Here is a 20,685-nt window from a genome sequence, read left to right on the forward strand (position 1 = left end):
CAGGAGATAGGAGAAAAAGCCAATGAAAATGCACTCTCATCGGGAGCTTTAGCCAAGGGCATTCACCCTTCCTGGGCCTTGGTTTCCTTAAAGGTTGAAAGAATCATTTACTTATTTCAGTTACTGGGAAGATGAATGAGATAATGCTTCAGAAGCACCCAAAACTGGTCAGGAAAAAAAAAGGTGCTTTGAGAATGCCAAGTTGTACTATTATTATTGAACTGTGTCTCCTTTTGGGATGAGTCATTTGCTGCAAAGCCTTGGAGACAATTCCAAGTGTGATGATCAAGAATCAGGAGCAGTAAGGAGCAAGCATAGTGCTCTTTCCTGGGGCCAAGGGAGGTCTTTCTAGCAGCAAACCCTTCCTTTGTTCAAAGGACAAGGGGATTGGGGGTGTCAAGGCATTAAAAATACTATACAGCAATGTATCCATTCGAGCAGACTCTTGAAAATCTATAGGCGATTTGAATTCAGACTTTGCCATTTTTCACCATAACTCTTGGCACAATCACCTTTGTTCCTTTACATTTCTTTCCTCCCTCTGTGAAATGGAGACAATCAGTTCTAATAGGGTCGTCGGGTTTTAAATGTCCACCATCCCAAGGACTCTGTAAAGTAAGTTGCCCTTGTAATAAATGAGAGCGATTGGGAGCCTAGAAATTCACGTTGATAATCAAGTGCATCTTTTTAAGAAAGGAAGAGGAAAAGGCAAGTTTTTATTTTCTCAACTACTACGTGACTCAGAAGCCAGGAAGAAAACAACAACAACAACAACAACAACAAAAACCAGTAACAAAAAGACCTTAAGTCTGAATCAGTCCCATTTCAGTAGTCCGAGCTCACTCGTGGACCCTCCTTTATTTGGCACGCCACACACCAGAAAAGCCTTTCCCAAAAGCAGCTTTCCATTTCAACGCCCGGCGTCTCTCCGCGGAGCTCCGGGCTAGGCAGTAGCTGCTCCAAAACCTCACGGGTTCGGAGCGGAGCCCTCCGGGCGGGCGGGCGCCGGCGGGACCCGACCCCGGAACCTTCGCGCGGCGCGAGCGGGCGGGGCGCGGGGGAGGGCTTTGGCGGGGGCGCGGCGCCGCTTCGCCCAGCCTCCGAGCCAGCGAGCACAGTGCAGCGCAGCGCGGGCCGGCGGCCGGCCGCGGAAGATGCCGAGGGGCGGCGACGCAGGCCGGACTCAGCCGGGGCGGCGGGGAGGGCGCCGCCCGAGGGGGTAGGGCGGCCGCGGGGGCGCGCTCGGGCCGGGCCGCGCGCCCTGCGCTCCGCTCGCTCGCTCGCGCCCTCCTTCCTCAGTCGCGGCGGCGGCAGCACAAGGCGGCGGCGGCGGCGGCCCGGGAGCAGACATGGCGGCCGACCTGAACCTGGAGTGGATCTGCTCGCTGCCGCGCTCCTGGACGTACGGGATCACTAGGGGCGGCCGCGTCTTCTTCATCAAGTGAGCGGGCGGGGGAGGCGCCGCCGGGCGGCTGGGGGGCGGCGGGAGCGAGCGGGCCGGGGGCCCCGTGGGTCGCCCCTCGCGCCGCTCAGCGCCTGTCCCTTCTCTTCCCCGCAGCGAGGAGGCCAAGAGCACCACCTGGCTGCACCCGGTCACCGGCGAGGCCGTGGTCACCGGGCACCGGCGGCAGAGCACAGGTAGGGCGGGCCGGAGCTGCGGCTCGTGGCCACCTGGAGGGGTTGGAGGTGCTCCGGGCTCCGCGCGACTGAGTCCCGGGGCTCCTTTCTTCTCCGCCTTTTCATCGGCACTTGAAGACGGCGCCCTCTTCCTGCGCCCTGGTCCCCATCCTTGCCCCGACGCCCCCCGAGGATGGGCGACGCCCCGCTATCCCGTATCGCCCCCGTCTCAGCCTCCAGCACCCTTAGGGAGTCCTCACCCGCTCCCCTTGGCTCCCCGTATTCCAGCACCCCCGCGGTGAGACGGTCCCGCATCCTCGCCCTGCTCCCCAGAGAACTGCTTTCTGCCAAGCAGCTTCCTCCTCCTCCTCCTCCTCCTCCTCCACCTCCTACTTCTCCTAAGTGGGACTGTGGGTAGGTGACTGATGGAAGAGTTAGGGGTGCTGCGGTGCCCACCCCCAACCCCCGCCATGTGATCCAAACGCCAGTGAGTCCCCTCCTGATACCCGAGGAGCACCTGGAGTTAGGACACCGGAGCGGGCGCCGCAGCCAGGGATCCAGGCTCAAAAGTCCCCGGTAGCCGCAGCCAAGCTCCACGTACCACCAGCAGGCGGTGGGCGAGCCAGGGCGGTCCCGCGTGGGGGGCATTCAGGCCCCAGTTCCACGAGGAAAGGCATCTCGGGTTGCTTTGATAGCTTTCTTGAATGCTTAGCTTGAGTTGAGCTGGAGGAGGGCTTGTGGTGGTTTCAGTGCTGGTCTGGCTTTTCTTTTGTCATTCTTTGTTTACATTCACCCAACTTGTACGCCTGAAACGTAACGTGAGTTCTCACACTGGCCCGCCTCTATTCCGGGTGACTGCAAAGGCTTGGGATCAGTCGGGTCGAAGGTGAGGCCCGGTTCAGTCGTCTATCTGGGTACTTTTCTCTCCAACTCCGGAGGTTCCAGAAGGGTGAACAAACCTGCCTCTACTGTTAGACGCTGGAGTTCAGTGAAGTGACTAATAATGTGTCCAAATTTGCAAAACTGTGGAGGAGGAAAGGGAAGGCTGCTGTAGCAAGCAAGCATGAGGAGGTTACATTTTTAGGGCATTTCTGACTAATAAACCATCATGTTTCCTAACTCCCTGTGCAGTCGTTAGCTTCTATTTGCAACTTTGATAGCCTCGTTACTTTTGTGGATATGGACACGTTTATTTCATGGAAGACAATATAGGATTAAAAGAATTTAACCCAAATGTTTGATGGCATTATTTCAGGCTTATTTTGATTATGTTTGACACGAATGTCTTCGAATTACCCTCACAGATTAAATAGCAGTCACATGCCAGAAATATTTTATTCTATGATGTGATTTCACATTTATCTATTTATTTATTCTTGTTTGATTTACTTTGCTTGGGCTCCGGTTTTGTGCACACATGGATGCCATTTCATTTTGGAGATGTTGTGATTAAATCCAAACCACTTGTCATCATAAGAAGTACCATGTGGCACATACAGTTGCCCACTTGGAACTTCACATCTCTTAAGGTCAAGTGTATTGAAACTCGGTGTAAGTATTCAGTCAGTTTTCCACTAATGGAACGCTTGAGTCCTTCTCATGGTAGAAGAAAACCTAAATGTATTTCAATTGAAAAATAGGGTTTTGAATAGATAAGATATGCCTTAAAGGGCAAAATGCTGCTGCCCATTTGGGGTTTGTGCCAATCAGTGATGGGTATTTTACCAGGTTTTGAAGACTTTGAGTTTTGGGGTACCAGAGTATATTACTTTCCCACCCTGACTACTATTAAGGGAATAATTATGTTAGGTCATCTCAGATATTGCTGAACTTTCCTGGTAGCTTTAAATTTGAATTGTCTTCTTCCAAATTCCAAGTGACGTTATACTGATTGACTAATGATCTTGCCAGCCAAGACTTTGGATGGACGCATACTTAAATCAGCATAGCTAGTGGTGAAGAGCAATAAGATGGGTTTGGATGGACACATACTTAAATCAACATAGCTAGTGGTGAAGAGCAATAAGATGACTTTGGATGGACACATACTTAAATCAACATAGCTAGTGGTGAAGAGCGATAAGATGGGTTTGGATGGACACATACTTAAATCAACATAGCTAGTGGTAAAGATCGATAAGATGGGTTTAAGCCTATCTTGCAATCTCACTGAAGTAACACTAATTGTCATGTATGTTTTTTAGATTTGCCCACCGGCTGGGAAGAAGCGTATACGTTTGAAGGTGCAAGATACTACATAAAGTGAGTGGATTTTGATTGCTTCCCTTGGTAATTCAAATGTTGTAATGAACCTGAAGTTGGATACCTTTGAGTCTATACACAATGCTATCTTAAAGTTTATTATACAATGTTGATTGTATCCTTTATATGGTTATGAAATTTTGATGGGGAGGGTAGCTCTTTTAATTCATTATCTTGTTATTTGCCTGGGCTTTCACTGATTCACAGATTGCAAATTAGTTCACTTTTTGCCACATTAGTTTGCTTGATGTTTCAGTGTGTTTCTGTGGTGGGATATTGTAAAGTGTGACGTTAGCTATGTGGTACTTACAAGTTTTGTTTTTTGATTATCTGGTAAGAATACTGTACACACAAAAAAATAACTGTATTGTGTGACTGTTCCTCCTTCAGAGGTGAGTCGAGCTTAGATGCCAGGTAGCAGCCTGAGTTGTTAATAAGTTGCAGAATTGACGGAAAGCTGGGCAGGTCAGAGGAAAAGTGGAACACAGGAAACTCAGGACACTGCACACCTGACGGAGCTCATTTGTAACTCGGGGTTAGTGTCCTCAAAACTATCTCAGACATTAAGTCTCACTAATACTTGCTTGGATAAGGCTTTGAAGAGAGCTTGAGGGGAAAGATGGCTGACTGATCTGTGAAAAGCAGAGCTGCTTGCCATTCGCCTTAAAGTTAGTAGTTCTCCCCAGAAGGGCGCTGCTGGAGGTCAGCAGTACCTAGGGAAGAGTTCTTGCTACCAGGGGAAATAAGTTGGTTTGTCTTTGTTACAAGTTAAAAACTATTTGTAAATGAGCTTTGATTTTGTTCTTATATGAATACTTTTTGGCTAATGTTATATGGCTGAGTCTTGAAAGAGAACACTTAAGCACAAGATTTGGTAACAAGTTTAAGAGTTTATTAGTGGTCACAGATTGCAAGTTTAAAGGCACATTGGGTCCAGTTGATTTATTTTTACCAAGTGGTGTTTATAAAGATCACAGCATATTTTCATTAAATTATAATTACTTGAATGACTTTTTAAGTTTCTGTAGAAAGATGCTTTATGTAAAATGTCAAGGTATATTTATAGGTGTGGTTCCTTTTGAATGCCACAGCAGGAAAATCAGAAGTGAGATGTAAGGCTTGGGTATCTTTATGAGTGTGGTCCTTCTGCATTAGTTATTTATCTTGATCAAGGGTTTTGTCTGCCGATCAAGCCATACATTCTTAGATGACCTAAGGAAACATGAAGGCTTCAGTAAGGGAAACCGCCAAGTGTTTTCCTGGCAGTGGTTTTCCTTCAGAGTCTCAGTGAGCTTGTGCTGCCATGCAGAGAGTGTTTTCTATTTAGATAGAGCACTGATGTTATACATGAAGAGAGGGTGTTTCAGTTTTTTCGTTTTTGTAAGACAGAGTTTCACTATGTTCCCCCAGCCGGGCTGGAACTGATGGAAATCTGCCTCCCAGGTGCCAGGATTAAAGGTGTATGCCATCATACCCAGCATAAAATCAGGTTCTTGATTCTTTTTCATTTATTCAACATACTTTAGATTATTATACATTAAGCTTAGCTGATCTGAGAATAGACATTAATGTCAGTAATACTTTATTTAATTCCTGTGAATGAGTATGCTCTTGGATTTTTTTTTTTTTTTTTTTTTTTTTTTTTTTTTTTTTTTTTTGTAGCTCGAAATTGAAAATAACATATACCCAATGCGTATATTTTAATTTAGAACTAAGCTAGTAGACCTTGTTTTACTAGCTAGCTATTTTGATGACATTTTCTTTCATTTTGAATTAGAATTTTGAGTGCCATGCTTAAGTCACCTTAGGAAAATCAGAACAATATTAGAAAGCTATAAATTAAGGCCGTCTTAACACTAGTGGGCTTTAATCCTGTGGTATTAAGAGATAGCTGGTAATTGCTTCTAAAATAACATTTGTATGGTGAGAGCAGCTCATTCAGAACTGGACACTTGTTAGAAATTCATCATACACTGAGCTTCTTCAAGGATGCTGGCATTCACAAATAGATGCTGTCCTAATATGGGTGTATGGTTTCTTTCTTCCAGCGGGGTCAGAAGACCCCAGTCCTTTATTTTAGCGCCATTGCTAAAAACAGCTGTAATTTCGTAGAACCTTTCACATGCTGGCTCCTCCCATACTAGGGATGCTTTCTCACTTTGATTGGGAAGACTGGAATTCATTTTAATGGAAGTAGTCAGAGTTGGTGTTCCCTTTGTCCCCGCCTGGAAGGAAGCAACAGGGATACGCCTCCGCCTCCGGCACTTAACCTTCTGCTGGTGACAGCTGAGGATCTTCCCAAGGAAAGAGTTCCCAGGAAGAGAGTGATCAGTGTTCATGGACATCTTTTCATCTGTTTGGTTTTTGGTTTTTGGTTTTTTTTTTTTTTTTTTTTTTTTTTTGGTTTTTGGTTTTTGGTTTTTCGAGACAGGGTTTCTCTGCGTAGCCCTGGCTGTCCTGGAACTCACTCTGTAGACTAGGCTGGCCTTGAACTCAGAAATCCGCCTGCCTCTTCCTCCCAAGTGCTGGGATTAAAGGCATGCGTCACCACTGCCCGGCTTCATCTGTTATTCTTGAAGAAGGGATGTTACTGATCAAATCAAAGGAAGAGGAGGGATAGAAGAATGAGCTGGTAGACTTGGCTCGTTTGAGAACATAGAGGAGATGGACCTGGCCTTCTGACTAATCCTCAAGTGCTGTGGGAGGTGCCCACCCTCCGGGGGCCTGCCGCACTCTAGTGCTCAGAGGGCACGTGTGAGCTCCGAAAGCCTTGCTCTTCTGAGACAGTGCTGGTGCCTGCCTCTGCACAGTCACAGGTTCCTGGGAAGAACTTTAGTATTGAGTGGGAGTGGTCACGTTCTCGGAGCTTCAGTGTTAAAAGACTTAGGAGCTCAGCCTTCCAAACTAAGTTAGACAAGCTAGAGAAAACAATTCCTAAATTCCACCCAGAGGATAAGTTTCTTTGATTTTATTCTGTGCTGCTCTGGGACTTTTTAGTATTCTAGAGAATCATGAAAGCAGCCTGCCAAGCAGAGGTGGTGTGAGGGAGCTGGGAGAGCTGAGTGCCACTCCTGCTGTGCATCCTGCTGTGCGTCAGTAAGTGAAGTGTGCAGAGCCGGGGTGTGCTGGCATTGTGTTGTACATCTGCACTCACTCTTCCTTCTAAAGTGTGTGCATGTGTCTAAAGTTTGAGTACATGCTTCTTCCCTAAAGTTTCAAGGAGCCGGCTTCAAGGAGAAGTACTTGTCATGTCAATGAAGGACCCAAGCAGAGTGGGAGTTTTATGCATTTGAACAGGGGGGTCACCAGTTTACTTTGTATACTTTAGATATTGGTTCTTTAACACAAGTTTACAGCTAGGTTTAAAAAAAGGGTTCATAATGTAGACAACATTATATATTTGTATTCAAAAATGAAAATTTATAAAAATCCCTTGTCTTAAAGATAAGTAAGTATATGCTTTGACTTTTTTAATGGAAAAACTGATTTTCAGTATACCCTAAACTAGCCTTTAAATTATGAATGTATCTGTGTATATATAAATACAGAATTTGAATATTACTTTTTCATATTGCTTTCTAAAACTTAATTCATGTGATTTATTTTCAGAGAAAAAGGCTAAAAATTATTATAAGTGAATTTATAACTTAAAGTTGAGCTTTAACTATTCCATGTTTTACCTGAAATCAAACACAAGCTTACAAAATTCAGAAGATAATCTTATATACTTGAGTGTTATTAAGCTTCTTACTTAAGCCTTGCAAATAGTGATTAATGACTCTTTAATAACAGGTCACTGTTGCTTAAAATGGATGTGTCATTGACTATTCCTTTGTGCTTCAAAGCTTTGTGGTGGTTTAAAGTGCAAAGCAAATCCTAAAACAGTGCTCTGTGGCTGGAGAGAGAGAAGCTGCTGGCTACTTCCAGGTCATCAGGCAGGAATGGGATCAGACGAGACTTACTTGAACACTCTGTGGTAAATGCAGATTCTCGGAGGTAGCTTTTCATACTGCTTTTTTCCTTAAGTATAAATTTGACATTTTTCAGATATGTAAATGGAACAATATATAATTTGGGATAATGAAGTTTCATTTCCATATCTTCAGTAGATTCTAAAATGTGCTAAGAATTCCCAAATACCTCCAGGGATGGAGTTTCTGATAAGAGACAGTCATTTAAACTTGCAAGGAATGAGAAGAAAATAGGAACATGGGGAATGGTACATAACTATCATAAAAACAATAGAATCACTGATTATATTTAATATTTAAATTGTTTTGTAGTTAAGTACTATAGCGATTATAATAAGATTTGAAACAAAATTTTTGAAACTGGGTCTCAGACTTTACTTCAGGCTATCCTGGAACTCTTACTGTGTAGCCCTGGATGACTTGTAACTCAAGGTGATGCTCCTGCCTCAGCCTCCTCTGTGCCGGGATTGCAAGAGTGGTTCTGACCAGCTGTTTGTCACTGGAGCAGTGTGATGTTCCTGATGTCAGTGACGGGGCTCTACTTCCTCTCTGCTGGAGGAGTTTGGACTGTAATGTGGAGCTCCTTCTGTGCGCTGAGCACTTAATGCCAGACCGTTACAAACAACGCAGCTATTATTCTAAAGGGGCATGCAGCATCCTGAACAGACTTCATGCATTAAAATAGGGAAATGTGTGCCGGGTGGTGGTGGTGCACGCCTATAATCCCAGCACTTGGGAGGCAGAGGCAGGTGGATTTCTGAGTTCGAGGCCAGTCTGGTCTACAGAGTGAGTTCCAGGACAGCCAGGGCTATACAGAGAAACCCTGTCTTGGAAAAAAAACAAAAAAACCCAAAAAAACCAAAAAAACAAAATAGGGAAATGTGTAGGGAAGACATATGTCTTCTTAATTCTTCTACATATACTTTATATGTTATATGTGTATATAAATTTTAAATCAAATCTAAATATCAGCAATTTCTTTTTAATTTTTATTAGGTATGTATATGCATGACTTTTTCCTGCATTGTTCCATGTGCATGGCCTGGTGTCCAGCAAGGTCGGAAGTGGGCATCAATGCTCCCCTAGGGTTGAGTTACTGATGGTTGTGAGCTGCCATGGAGGTGCTGGGAATCAAACCCGGTCCTCTAGAAGAGCAAGTGTTCTTGATAGCTGAGTTAATTATCCAGCCTCTGTGTTACTTTTTGTTATTCCCATTTCTTGTGGGCTTTATTTGTTCTTTAAACTGATTCCCAAAGAGGCTATAAAGACCTATCTTGTATAGGCCATGAAGCCTTATTATTAATTGCTAGTATTCAAATCAGATCTATGAGCCAAAATATAAGTCAGGGTACTGGAGAGATGGCCTTGAGAACCTTGAAGAGGTGCTTTAAGAGCCCTGGCTGCTCTTCTAGAGGACAGGGGTTCTATTCCCAGCAACCACATGGCAGCTCACAATTGTCTGTAATTCTAGTCCCAATAGATTTGGTATGCTCTTCTAGCTTCTATGGGTACTAGGCACACATGTGGTACACAAATACATGTATAGGCAAAATCTCCATACACATAACATAAAGATAAAAAAGGAACAAGGCAGTGAAAAGCAGGTCCTTCACCATGCGGTGCTCTAACTTGGTTACTTGGAACAAAAGGTATATTCCAGGGCTGGAGAGATGGCTCAGCGGCTAAGAACATTGACCAACTGCTCTTAGAGGTCTTGAGTTCAATTCCCAGCAACCACATGGTGGCTCACACCATCTGTAATGGGGTTTTCTATAATGCCCTTTTCTAGTGTGTCTGAAGACAGTTACAGTGTACTCATAAATAAATAAAAATTACTTTTTATAAAAAAGGTATATTTTATACTAATATTATGGTTAAACTAGTAGACTAGCCCACCAGGACTGTGTTTAACCCACAAAACTTGTTCACTACTATGAATAGGATCTAATGACTGGTCTTTCCTGTACATTCACTAAGGAGTGCCTTGTAGTTTCATTCACTGTTGTAGGAGGAGCTTGAGCACATGAAGGTGGGGAATCTTTGAATCTAAGGCCTAGTAGGAAAAACAGACAGAACAAAAAGAACAGATAATATACTTTTAAAACAACATCTTCATGAAGGCAAAGTGCAGTTTGTTGTGACAGATGAGGAGAGTGTGTGATTAACTGTTCTGTTAGCAGCATTTCCAGCTACAGTGGAGCTTCTTTGGGGGATTCCATGCCCCTTTGTTTCTAGCTTCAGGACCTCTACCCAAGAGCAAACCTGCTCATTACCTTTGCCTCTAGTTCTCTTGATAAAGCCTAATGCCTGGAACACAGTCAGGCACCTTCTGAGTAAGTGGCGTCCATGAGCGAATGCTCACATCCAGTCTATACGGACATTTTCTATTATTATCACTATCATTATTGTTGTTATTATTATTGTCTGTGCACCAGCATGGAGGTCAGTGGACAGCTTTGTGGAGTTGGATCTCACATTCTCCTGCTTGTATGGGTTATAGGTACTGGAGTCAGGTTAGCAAGCTTATGTCATCTGTCCACAGTGCTTTTACTTGCTGAGCCATCTTTCCACTTAGCCCATGAGATCTCCATTTCTTATGTGATCCTCTCTCCTCTAAAGACTTATTCTCAAAGTCAGTGTGTGTTTGGGATGGTGAGAGAGTGAGGAGTAAAGACGTGCTAGAAATGGTGGGAAGCCTGGAGACTAGCCTGATGTGAATAGCCAATGACTGTCGTGTGACCTTTTCATTGTGTTCAACAGACACATGTAAGTGAGGGTTAGTGGTAAGAAGGTTTGTGTATAAATGTGTCAGTTGGAGTTTTGTCAGTTGACACTAGGAGTTGTCAGTTGGTGTCATAAGAATTTACAAGAGGAAGGGGCAGTTTGGTGAGCTGCTCTGGAGCTGCTAGGAGGTAAAAGGACTTGAGCAAGGTAGGTTTGCAGGTGCAATTGAATTCAGATCTAAAAGACTGGAGGGAGGACTGGAGAGGCTCTGGTCTGCTTTGTCAGTGAGAAGCACTCTAGCTGGAGGAGCACTCTTAGGCATAGCTGGGAGTGCTGCTGGGAGACGTGACTACACTTAGATGTCAGTTGGGCTGTCTATATTCCTAGGCATGCTATTTCAATTGTCATCCAGAGATTTCGAGTCAAGTAGCCCCTGCATTAGACAGGGCAAGCCTGGAATCAGAGGGAGACTGGCTTGTTGCTCTAATCTAGAAGTTGATTGCTCCAACCAAGTCTGTGACAGAGGGAGTGGAAAGGAAGGAGGCCATTGATCAAAGATATTAAAGGGAGCTGACAGGCCTCAGGAATCTTGCTGAGCAAGGAGATTGGCAGAGGAAGAGGTCAGAAGCAAGTGGCTACAAGAATGATGGTGCCCTTAGAATAAGGGACTATGTGCATGGTGATGCAGCCTGGGTAGATTGACTAAAGGGGGTTTGGTCTTTGAGTTGTTGAGAGGACACAGTAATATTTTAAGTGGCTGGCATCGAGCAAACATGTTTCTCCATTCAAATCCCAGACCCACGTTAAGAATTTCATATTCACCTGTCTCTTTTCTTCAACATATACTGGGGCTGAATGTCATGGTTTACACTTGTAATTCTAGCGCTGGAAGCAGAATCAAGCTTCTGCAAGTTCAAGGTCAGCCAGTCCACACGAGCTCGCTCCCTGTGACATATTCCTCTAGTGAATGCTGCCTACTGGGACTTGGGAGCTGTAGGTCATAGGCCAGATAGGGTCACATTCCTCCGGAACCCCTCCATTCTCTCCATCTTGTTGTCTTCCCAGGGCAACCCTACAGGGTGAGAATGAGAAGCAGGCTAGGCCTGGTCATTCTAGCCACTGATCCTCCTCTGCTTTTCCAGGTGCCTGGGAATGGGGGTAGCATGAGCTCTATACTGATTAGGTCTGTTTTCAGAATTAAACACTTAGCCTTGGAAGGATGGAGACGGTGCTTAAAGCAAATGGAAAGCCTTTGTCAATTTGGAAAGTATTTCCTAGAAATGACACAGAAATTTCTGAAAGGATGATTGTAAAAGGGTAAAGAGCTGCATATGTGCAGGAGACCCTGGCCTTCTGGCCACACAGCTCACCTTCTGACCTGGGCTTTAGAATGTGAAGTTGGCCCTCCCTCCAGCTGTTCTCAAGAACGATGTTGAGCTTGCATGTGGCTTATTTGCTTGCTTAGAGCAGATTTCACAAAAAGAAGAGATGAATTTGAAGGTAGCTATGTAATGGTGAGAGAAGTAAAATCTCCTTATAGAGTTCTCCGTCCTATCTTAGTAGAATGGTTTCTGTCTGGCTTGCTCTTTTAGTGTCATGGAAGAAGACTGACATTAAGTATTTTAGTTATTGATTTCTCTTTCTCAAAAGTATTCGTGGAGAAAGGCGATAGGCTCGCAGGGCAGAATAGATGGGGAGAGTCAGAGCTTGCCCCAGCAGCTGGCATTGTATCACAGACTGTAGAAAAACTCAGTAACTAACATGGAGCGTGCAGGTCTCTGTGAGCTTGAGACCAGCCTAGGTTGTCTACATACCCAGTTCCAGACCAGCCAAGGCTACATAGACTGATCACTGTGTGTGTGGTTCTGCATGAGTCCTTGGGGCGATCCCAGGGAGTTACTGTAGTTTCTGCTAGGCCTGCTCCTGTCTGTGAAGGGAAAGGTGAAAGGTGGCTTTGATATTGGCTGCTCTGGACCGCTGCCATTGGCCTCTTATTTGCAGTTCTGTTTTCTACAGTTTTCTTATATCTGTGGTCAGCAGTAGTATGAAAATATTAGGTGAAAAGTATCAGAAAGAAACATTTCCTACATTTTGAACTCTGCAGTGTTCTGAGCAACACAGTAGCATTTTGTGCCACCCTGACCAGGACACAGATCTTTTTGTATACAGTACTCATGCTGTAGGCTACCTATTGCTACCTATTGCTACCTATTTCTACCTATTTAACAGTGTCTTAGTTATGAGATCACCCACTATGGAATCAGTGTAACTCACTTTTAGCAACCTCACACTAAATTATAATATCTGCCTCGTTCTCTTTATTTCATTTCTTTATTTAGGCATTTGTACTACCCCATATCATCATAAAAAGGGTAACTGAAGAAAACTAAGACATTTTGAGGGAGTGAGACCATATTTCACATGGCTTTAATAAGTATATTTTAATAAATTATCATAGGTGTGCATATGTGTCCACACATACACACGACAGTGCACAGTATCTACAGGGTTTAGTAATACCCACTGGGAGGTCTCTGAGTGTGTGCCTTCAATGAATAAAGGGCCCTCCTGTATCTGGGATTATGGGAATGACTTAGCTCTTTTTCAGTGGTCTCTGATCCTCTTAGCATTCAAGGGCTAGAGAGAGGGCTCAGCACTTCAGAGCATTGATAATTTCTTTTAGATGGTCTAAGTTCAGTTCCTAGCACCCACTGACCATATGTAACTGCAGCCCAAGGGGTCCAGCATCCTCTTGTGTGCTTTGTGGACGTCAGACATCCATAGTGCACGATGCAGACAAAACACCTATACACATCTTTTTTTTAATTATAAAGAAAAAGTATTCAAGTAAATGAGCACACTCATGGGTCTCTTGAAGGCAAGTCTTAGTACTAGGGTAGTGTGACCTCTGACCTCTCCACTTGTTGGCTAGTGATATTCTCACTGCAGCTGAGATTCAGGCTTGGGGGTGAAGTATATTGCAATTTTGATGAGAGCAGACTTATACCACAAAGCTACAGATTCAGAGGGAAAAAAATGGAATGCTTCAAATCCAATAGCATATGCAGAAAAATATTATTGACCCCTCCCCATTTGAAATACAAGATTAAACTGGATAGTGGGCTCCTTACTGATCATGTCTTCTTTTACACAGAAAATTAAACGTGGCCTAGTATTTCCATCGAAAGTTAATTCCTACGTCATATACAGTATAGTTATGTTCTTTTGCTGCTGTGTGTAGTCGACTTGGTAGTCTCAGCAGGGCCGGAGTGGGCCTCAGTTCTCTGAGGCTTAGAGGAACTGCTTGAGTTTCATTGTGTTTCAAGACAGGTTTCTAGAAGACCAGCTCAGAGCTCTGCCCATGCCTGCTGCCTAGCATGGTGACCAGGCACTTGCTGTCATTCTAAGCCAGCTTTGTTTTCCCTGGAAGCATGCTTCCTCAGATTAAGGTTTGGTCCACTCTTTCTTGTTTTTGTCTGGTTATGTGAGCTCCACATGAGTGGAGATGCCCTCTGCTTCTGGTTATCACAGAATTCTCAAACCTTTTCTCTCATTATGGGATTTTCATCATAAGCAAAAAAACTTGTTAAAATAACACATGTAAAAACCTGTAGTCACTTAATGGGTTTTTATTCATGGGGGAGGTCTGGAAGCTCAGAGAAAGTACATAGTTGAAGCCATAAAGGTTTACTGCACGAATGCAATAAAAATGAAGTAATCTGAAGGATGTGGAGGACAAATCTGGTCAGTTAGACTTCATACTTGGAAGGTGGGGTGCAGAGCAAAAAGACATCTCATGGATTAGAGTGGAGTTTCTCCCAAGACCAAAGAAGCTACACAGGGAGTGGAGGTAAGCGTGCCTGCTGGAGGGTGGTGCAGTATGGTGTGGTCACTGAAACTGGGGTTCTTATGTGCCGTTTATGGGTGCAAGCAGGTACTAAAGAAGAGGATATGATTGGTGTAGGTGTAGGTGGATGAACTGTTTGAGAGAGTGCAGTAAGATCGCTCATGTCCTCAGGAGAAAGTCATTGAGAGTTAGATGTTGAGGTGATGCCCAAAAAGAGGCTAGAATACAGGGACATGGGACAGTGTAGTGTGGTGGTGAAGGGGCTGTTCCACAGCTGGTTTCCTATAGACTGCAGAGAAAGTACAAAGCTTTGTAGGACCAAAGTGGGGTCAGAGGGCAAATTGGGAAGATCAGTGACGATGGCGATGGGCATTAATTGATTAATAGATTCTTAGAGAAAGGATACTCTTAGGCTAAAGTCTCATTTCCTAAAAGGTGGAGGTCATCCCAGGAATCTCTAGACTGGTGTTCAAGTAGATTTATGTGACCTTTTTGGTGCTAAGATTCTTAATATATACAGCCTGCTGCACTGTCTAGATGGGTAGTGAAGTCTGCAAGGGATTAAAGTTCCTTATAAACATTACGGTGTTTACCTACAACACACTCACACACCCCTTCCTGTGTACTTTAAATCATCTTCAGTCTACCTAGATACCTGATGGAATGGAAATGTGCATCAATCACCCCCTATCCCATATTGGCTAAGGGATAATGACTAGAACAATTGTTTGTGTTCAGAACAGACACAGCCATCACAGGTCTATGATGTCATATATGAGTAAGACGTGAGGAGTACGCAGACAAGTGCTGTTGAGACCAAGCATCCGTGGCATGATGGTGGCTATGTACGGGTCTGTCTCCTCTCTCCCTTGATGGCCTCAGCTCCTTGGCCCTGGGTGGCGATCCCTGTGCTGCAATCCCTGTGTGGCGATCCCTGTGAGAGCCTCTCCCCCATGGCCTCAGCTCCTTGACCCCATGCGGCATTCCCTGTGAGAGCCTCTCCCCCATGGCCTCAGCTCCTTGACCCCTTGTGGCATTCCCTGTGAGAGCCTCCTTTAGCTACTTTGGCTTTTCCCTTGACACTTTCTGTGCACAGCTGATAGATCTGTGCGTATGAAATACTACATAGAGGACTGATTCTGTACTCATTTAAGATTATTTGTATTTTCTCTCTTTTTTTTGTAATTTTTTAAATCTAGAAATGGCATTTTCCAAATGTGAACTATTTAAATATGCCAAACATTAATAAAATGTGCAGGTACTGAGGAGACAGTTTACTTAATTCATATAATTCTAATAATTAAATAAATCTAAAGCCCAAGGATCAAGGTTTCATACTTGTATTCTTCAGTTTTTGATAGTTTCTTGCATCAATGTTAATGTGGATGTCTTCACTGCAGATAGAACCTGTTCCTTTGCTCTCTTTGAAAGTTTACAACATATGTGGGACCAGAGCCGACTTCGGGAGCCTTCTATCATAGAGTTGTTTGAGGCAGCCATGCAGGAATGACAATAGTGGAAGGCTACAAATTCCCAAAAGCCCCTGGGAATCGTTATAAAAATGACATTAAGCTCATAGACAGGGACTGTGCATGAAGAGTAATTAACATCAATTACTTTCTTCCCTCCACTCTAGTCAGACTTGCTGCAATGAAAGTAGTAAGACTGGTTAAAATAATCTGTGTAATTAAACCACTTGTGCAATATAAGTCAGGTTTTTATTTTTTTGTTTTTAATTTGGTACTGCAGAATCGAACCCTGGCTCTTACTGTGTTAGCTTTCCATCTGTGTGACAAGATAACTGAGAAAATTAACAGAGAGAGGAACTGTAGTTAGCTTTTTGTGGCTGTGAAGGGCACTGATCAAAAGTAACTTATGGGGACTTCGAAGTTTGAGGGTTGTCAGGGCGGGAACTTGAAGCAGAAACCCTGGAGGGACAAATGCTGCTCACAGGCTTCTCTCATGCTCGGGACCTTACACAGCTCTGTCCACCTGCCTATCTGAGGGCTGGGCTCTCCTACATCAATTAGCAACCCAGAAAACGCCCCATAGACCATGTGACCCAGGCAGTTGTTCCATTAGGGCCCCCTTCTCCCAGGTGACCCACCCTAGATCTGTGTCAGGTGGACAGCTAAAGCTTCTATGACAAAATGAAAAGTGGTTTGTTTCTTGTTTTGGTTTTAAATTTTATTTATTTTATGTGTATGGCTGTTTTGCCGTCATGTTTATGTGTACCACATGCCTACCTGGTGCATACAGAGGTCAGAAGAGGATGCTGAAGCTCTGCAACTGGACTTAAAGCACTGTAACTTAGAGCACTCTGTCGGTACCGGAACTGCAAGAGCAGCAAGTATTGCTGAGCCACCCAGAGCCACCCAGTTTGCATTGTGGTGGGGTTCCTTTTTAACCCCGTCTTTTCCCATTGAGTTTTCTCCTTCCCTCTTTCCTTCTCTTTCTCTCTTCTTCCCCCACCCCTCTTTTTAAAGACAGGGTCTCACTCTATAGCCCTGTTGGTCCTGGAGCTCACTGTGTAGACCAGGCCGATCTCAGACTCAGAGGTCCTCCTGCCTTTTCTTTCATAAGCTGGGCTAAAGTGTGTGCTAGCACACCCAGCTCCACTGACTTTCTTTATGCCATTGGCTGGCAGCTCTAGTACAGTAGAAGCAACTTGCTTTCAGACTTAAAAGTTCATGCTTTTTTCAGTTTTCTTCAGCAGATTTTTTTTTTGAGAATTAGGAAGATGCTATTTTTAGATAAAGGGAATTCTCTACTACTCCAAGTCTCATGAGAATTTCAATAGTGGATGAGGGCTGAACTTTATCGTTATTTTTTTTCTGTAGTTAGTAAAATAATTTCCCTCTTTTAATTTACTACTTAATGAATTACATGAATTTCATCAATGTACTTTTGATTTTTTTTTTGAAGCTAGAGTGTCTCTGTGTAGATCTGGCTGTCCAGGACTCATTTTTGTAGACCAGACTGTCCTTGAACTTACAGAAATATGCCTGTCACTGCCTCCTGAGTGCTGGGATTAAAGATGTGCACCCCCACGCCCAGCCCATGTTGTACCCTTTTAAAAATTAACAAGCTTCGGGTGGAGGAAATGGTTTCTGCACAGAACCCAAGTTCAATTCCCAGTACCCACATGAAGTGTCTCACAACTGCCTGAAACTACCTTCAGGGAGCTGACACCTCTCTTACTTCCTTGGGTACATACACATAAATAATAAAAATTAAAAAAATAACCTTTACATGTAAGAGTTACGTTTTAGCAAAGTTTGAAGAAAGTGTAAGGTCTGTACATACACTCACACAGACACACTGCCCCCTTGTGGTGATGCCATGCACAGCAGAATTGGTAAACATGGATTTCCTTATTACTCTGGACACTGTTGGAGTGGACATTGCACATGAGGCTAATGCGTAACTGCTGTGGTGGCTTGTTTCCTCTGTACATGTCTGTCATGTTTTAGAAAGTCACATTTGGTGCATTTGTACAGAACTGTGCTAAGTGTGGAGTGCCCAGCAGGTGCGCTCTGTGCTGTGTCGCCGCAGAGGGCCTATACCTCCAATGCTGCTGCTGCCCTTGATGCCTCATCTGATTTTAGTATTTCAGTTTTCTGTTACTTGATACTTAACTGTTTTTTTTCTAGCTCTTTATAAAAATACATAAGCGTATGTATTTACAGGTATAATGTGCTATTTTAAGAAGCACTTAATAATCACATCAATAATTAGTATATACATCTCATGTATTTATTGTTTCTCTGTGTTAGGAACATTCACTGTCCTCTTGTAGCTGTTTTGAAATACGCAAAGAAATTGTTGTGAATTAGTCACCCTCTTCTTCAGAAGAACCCTGGAGTACTTGTACTTTACTGTGGTATTACACCCACTCACCGCCCTCTCCTTACCCCTCCCTCCTTTTCCTAGCCTGCAGTAACCAGAGTTTTCTGAAGTCAATGTTTTTAGCTTTCAGGTTATTGAGAAGATGTTCTTTGGTGCCTGGCATGTTTCACCCAGTCTTACCTGGTTTGACATGTCAGGATTTCATTCTTTCTGTTGTTTTGTTCTGTGTCGTTTGTATTGGGGGACACGGTTTCACCTAGTCCTGCTGGCCTCACCCTTGCTCCACGCTGTAGGGTAACCTTAGATTCCCCTCCCCCTTGCCTCGATCTCCCCAGAGCTGGGTATACAGGCTGCACATACATCCTCGTGCTTGTGCAGCTGGACCTTTCTCCTGGTCCCACACACAGACACACTGTCTTTATGGTTTGTTTATTGGTCGGTCTTATGGGGCCTTGACATGCTAAGCAGGCCTTTTTACCACTGACCCACACCAGCAGCCCAGCAGCCTATCTTTAAATAGAGTATGAGAGATGTCTTGGGACGGGGATGGAGAGATTGCTCGGGGTTTAAGAGCACTTATTGCTCTTTCAGAGGATCCAAGATCAGTTCCTAGCACCCATGTCAGGCAGGTCATGACTGTCTTAACTCAGCCTCAGTGGATCCAATGCTTCTGGTCTCATGTTCACATAGCCACATGCAGATACACACCTGTACATAATTAAAAGTAATGAAAAAAATCTTTTAACAAATGCCATAGGAATTCTTCATTTTTATCCAAGATTTGGTGTCTATTAGGAAGGTCTCAGCTCTGTATTAAGTACATTGAAGTATTGTTAAAATAGCTGTTTTACCTGATAAAGGGGAAAAGCAGAGGCATGAAATCTGCTTTGACATGAAATTAAGCAAACCTGACACTCGATACTCCTGAATCGTGAGCCTAAGTGACTCTTTAGTGAGAGTCCCTTTTGGGAGCAGCAGAAAGGGCTCCTGTTAAAGCCCCAGGTCTTTCCCCCTCAGGGTCTCCTGTTGGGCACACAGTGTGGGGTTGAGACTTTTGAAAGTGTCTGTGAAGCAGAGAGAGAAACAACGCGGTTTTATAGAACGCGCATGAACGATTAGCATCTTGCATTAGATACTGACTTATATGGTCTTCAGGCAAGAGCAAGACCACACGACCCTAGTGAAGCTGTACCTGGCCTTTCCCAGAGAGCGCTGGGAAGCCCAGTGCTTTGTTGTAAGGAGAGGCACGACAGGCGCAGGTGTTTCTGGGAGCTAACCCAACACTACCCCAGCACACGCGGCTGCTTATTTCTAAGGTCTAGAACATGGCTTCCCCCGTGTTTTTACTGTAGCTTTGTTGTACATGTCTGTGATGTGAACTCTTAGGATGAAGTGCAATGTTTGCAGGCTTTTGTTTCTCTCTGTGGAGCATGAAAACCGCATGTGCATTTATTCACATACGAACCCTGATGTCAGTGTTCACCAGAGACATCCTCGCATGCTAGCTCTCGCCCTTTCAGATGGCATTCTCCCAGTCAATTTTCAGCTACAAAAAAAAAAAGTTTTTAAAAGTTGAAATAAACTTCCTTTTACTTGAATTGGAAAAGATGAAGTTAAGTGAATATACTATGTCGGATAACCTGCCAAATCCAGAGAGGCTGCCAGGGTGAGGCACACAAGGGCCAGAGCCTCAGAACTTCAGAATGCTTAATGGAATTTGAACTACCTATTTGCTTTGTTTGGTGCTATAACTATGGGAAACACATATTGCGCTAAGACTGCAGGCTGGCCTGACACTTGCTATGTTGCCTAGGCTAGCATTTGTGCCTCAGATCGGGTTACAGGAATTCATAACCATACCTGACCACCACTTTATTCTGTTTCTGAGTGAATGAATACAGACCAGTTTTTGTTTGAGATTTTGAGGGCAAAAATTCGGAAGTAACTTTCCTTCACGTTTCGTCCCTTTGGTTTGTGTGACAGCTGCTGTTTTTAAGTTCTCACATATTGCCCACCACAGTAACCCCGTCAGCACTAACTGAACATTTATTATTTATTTAGCTGTCAGTGTATAAGCATTTGACTTTACAAATGAGGAGACTAAACTTTAAATGCTGCCAGAACTGAGATTCATGCACAGGGTGGGTTAGAATAATGGGTTTGTATCCCATCTAAAAAGATGTACTTACTTGCACTTTGTGAAAAACCATCTTATCTGCAAATGGAGGACAATTTGCAGACAAATCCCATCTACAATATCAGTCGGGTATCAGATTCCAGGAGGCCCCCCTGTAAATACATTTCAAAATCCTCACTGGGTGCCTGAAACTATAGGTTGCACCAAACCTTGCATATGCACCTTTATTTCATATATATATATATATATATATATATATATATATATATATATATATA

The 20,685-nt window shown here is 43.8% G+C and overlaps 1 protein-coding gene across 29 annotated transcripts in view; it reads left to right on the forward strand.

The window, feature by feature from the left end:
• Positions 1–1,086: 1,086 nt before the first annotated feature.
• The window catches only part of Plekha5 (pleckstrin homology domain containing A5), a 169,418-nt gene continuing 149,819 nt past the window's right edge, over positions 1,087–20,685 (forward strand). For 7 of the 29 annotated variants that reach the window (XM_031383747.1, XM_031383753.1, XM_031383748.1 and 4 more), the window contains exons 1-3: positions 1,088–1,441; positions 1,559–1,638; positions 3,822–3,879. In XM_031383747.1, the coding sequence (XP_031239607.1) occupies positions 1,350–1,441; positions 1,559–1,638; positions 3,822–3,879 (230 nt within the window). In that variant the 5' untranslated portion in view covers positions 1,088–1,349. Of the gene's footprint in view, positions 1,442–1,558; positions 1,639–3,821; positions 3,880–10,450; positions 10,782–20,685 lie in introns of those variants that run through there. The other 22 variants (XM_031383755.1, XM_031383745.1, XM_031383774.1 and 19 more) reach the window with 11 other exon arrangements.

The sequence above is a fragment of the Mastomys coucha genome, unplaced genomic scaffold (genome assembly GCF_008632895.1).
Source record: "Mastomys coucha isolate ucsf_1 unplaced genomic scaffold, UCSF_Mcou_1 pScaffold20, whole genome shotgun sequence".
NCBI classification, from domain to species: Eukaryota; Metazoa; Chordata; class Mammalia; order Rodentia; family Muridae; genus Mastomys; species Mastomys coucha.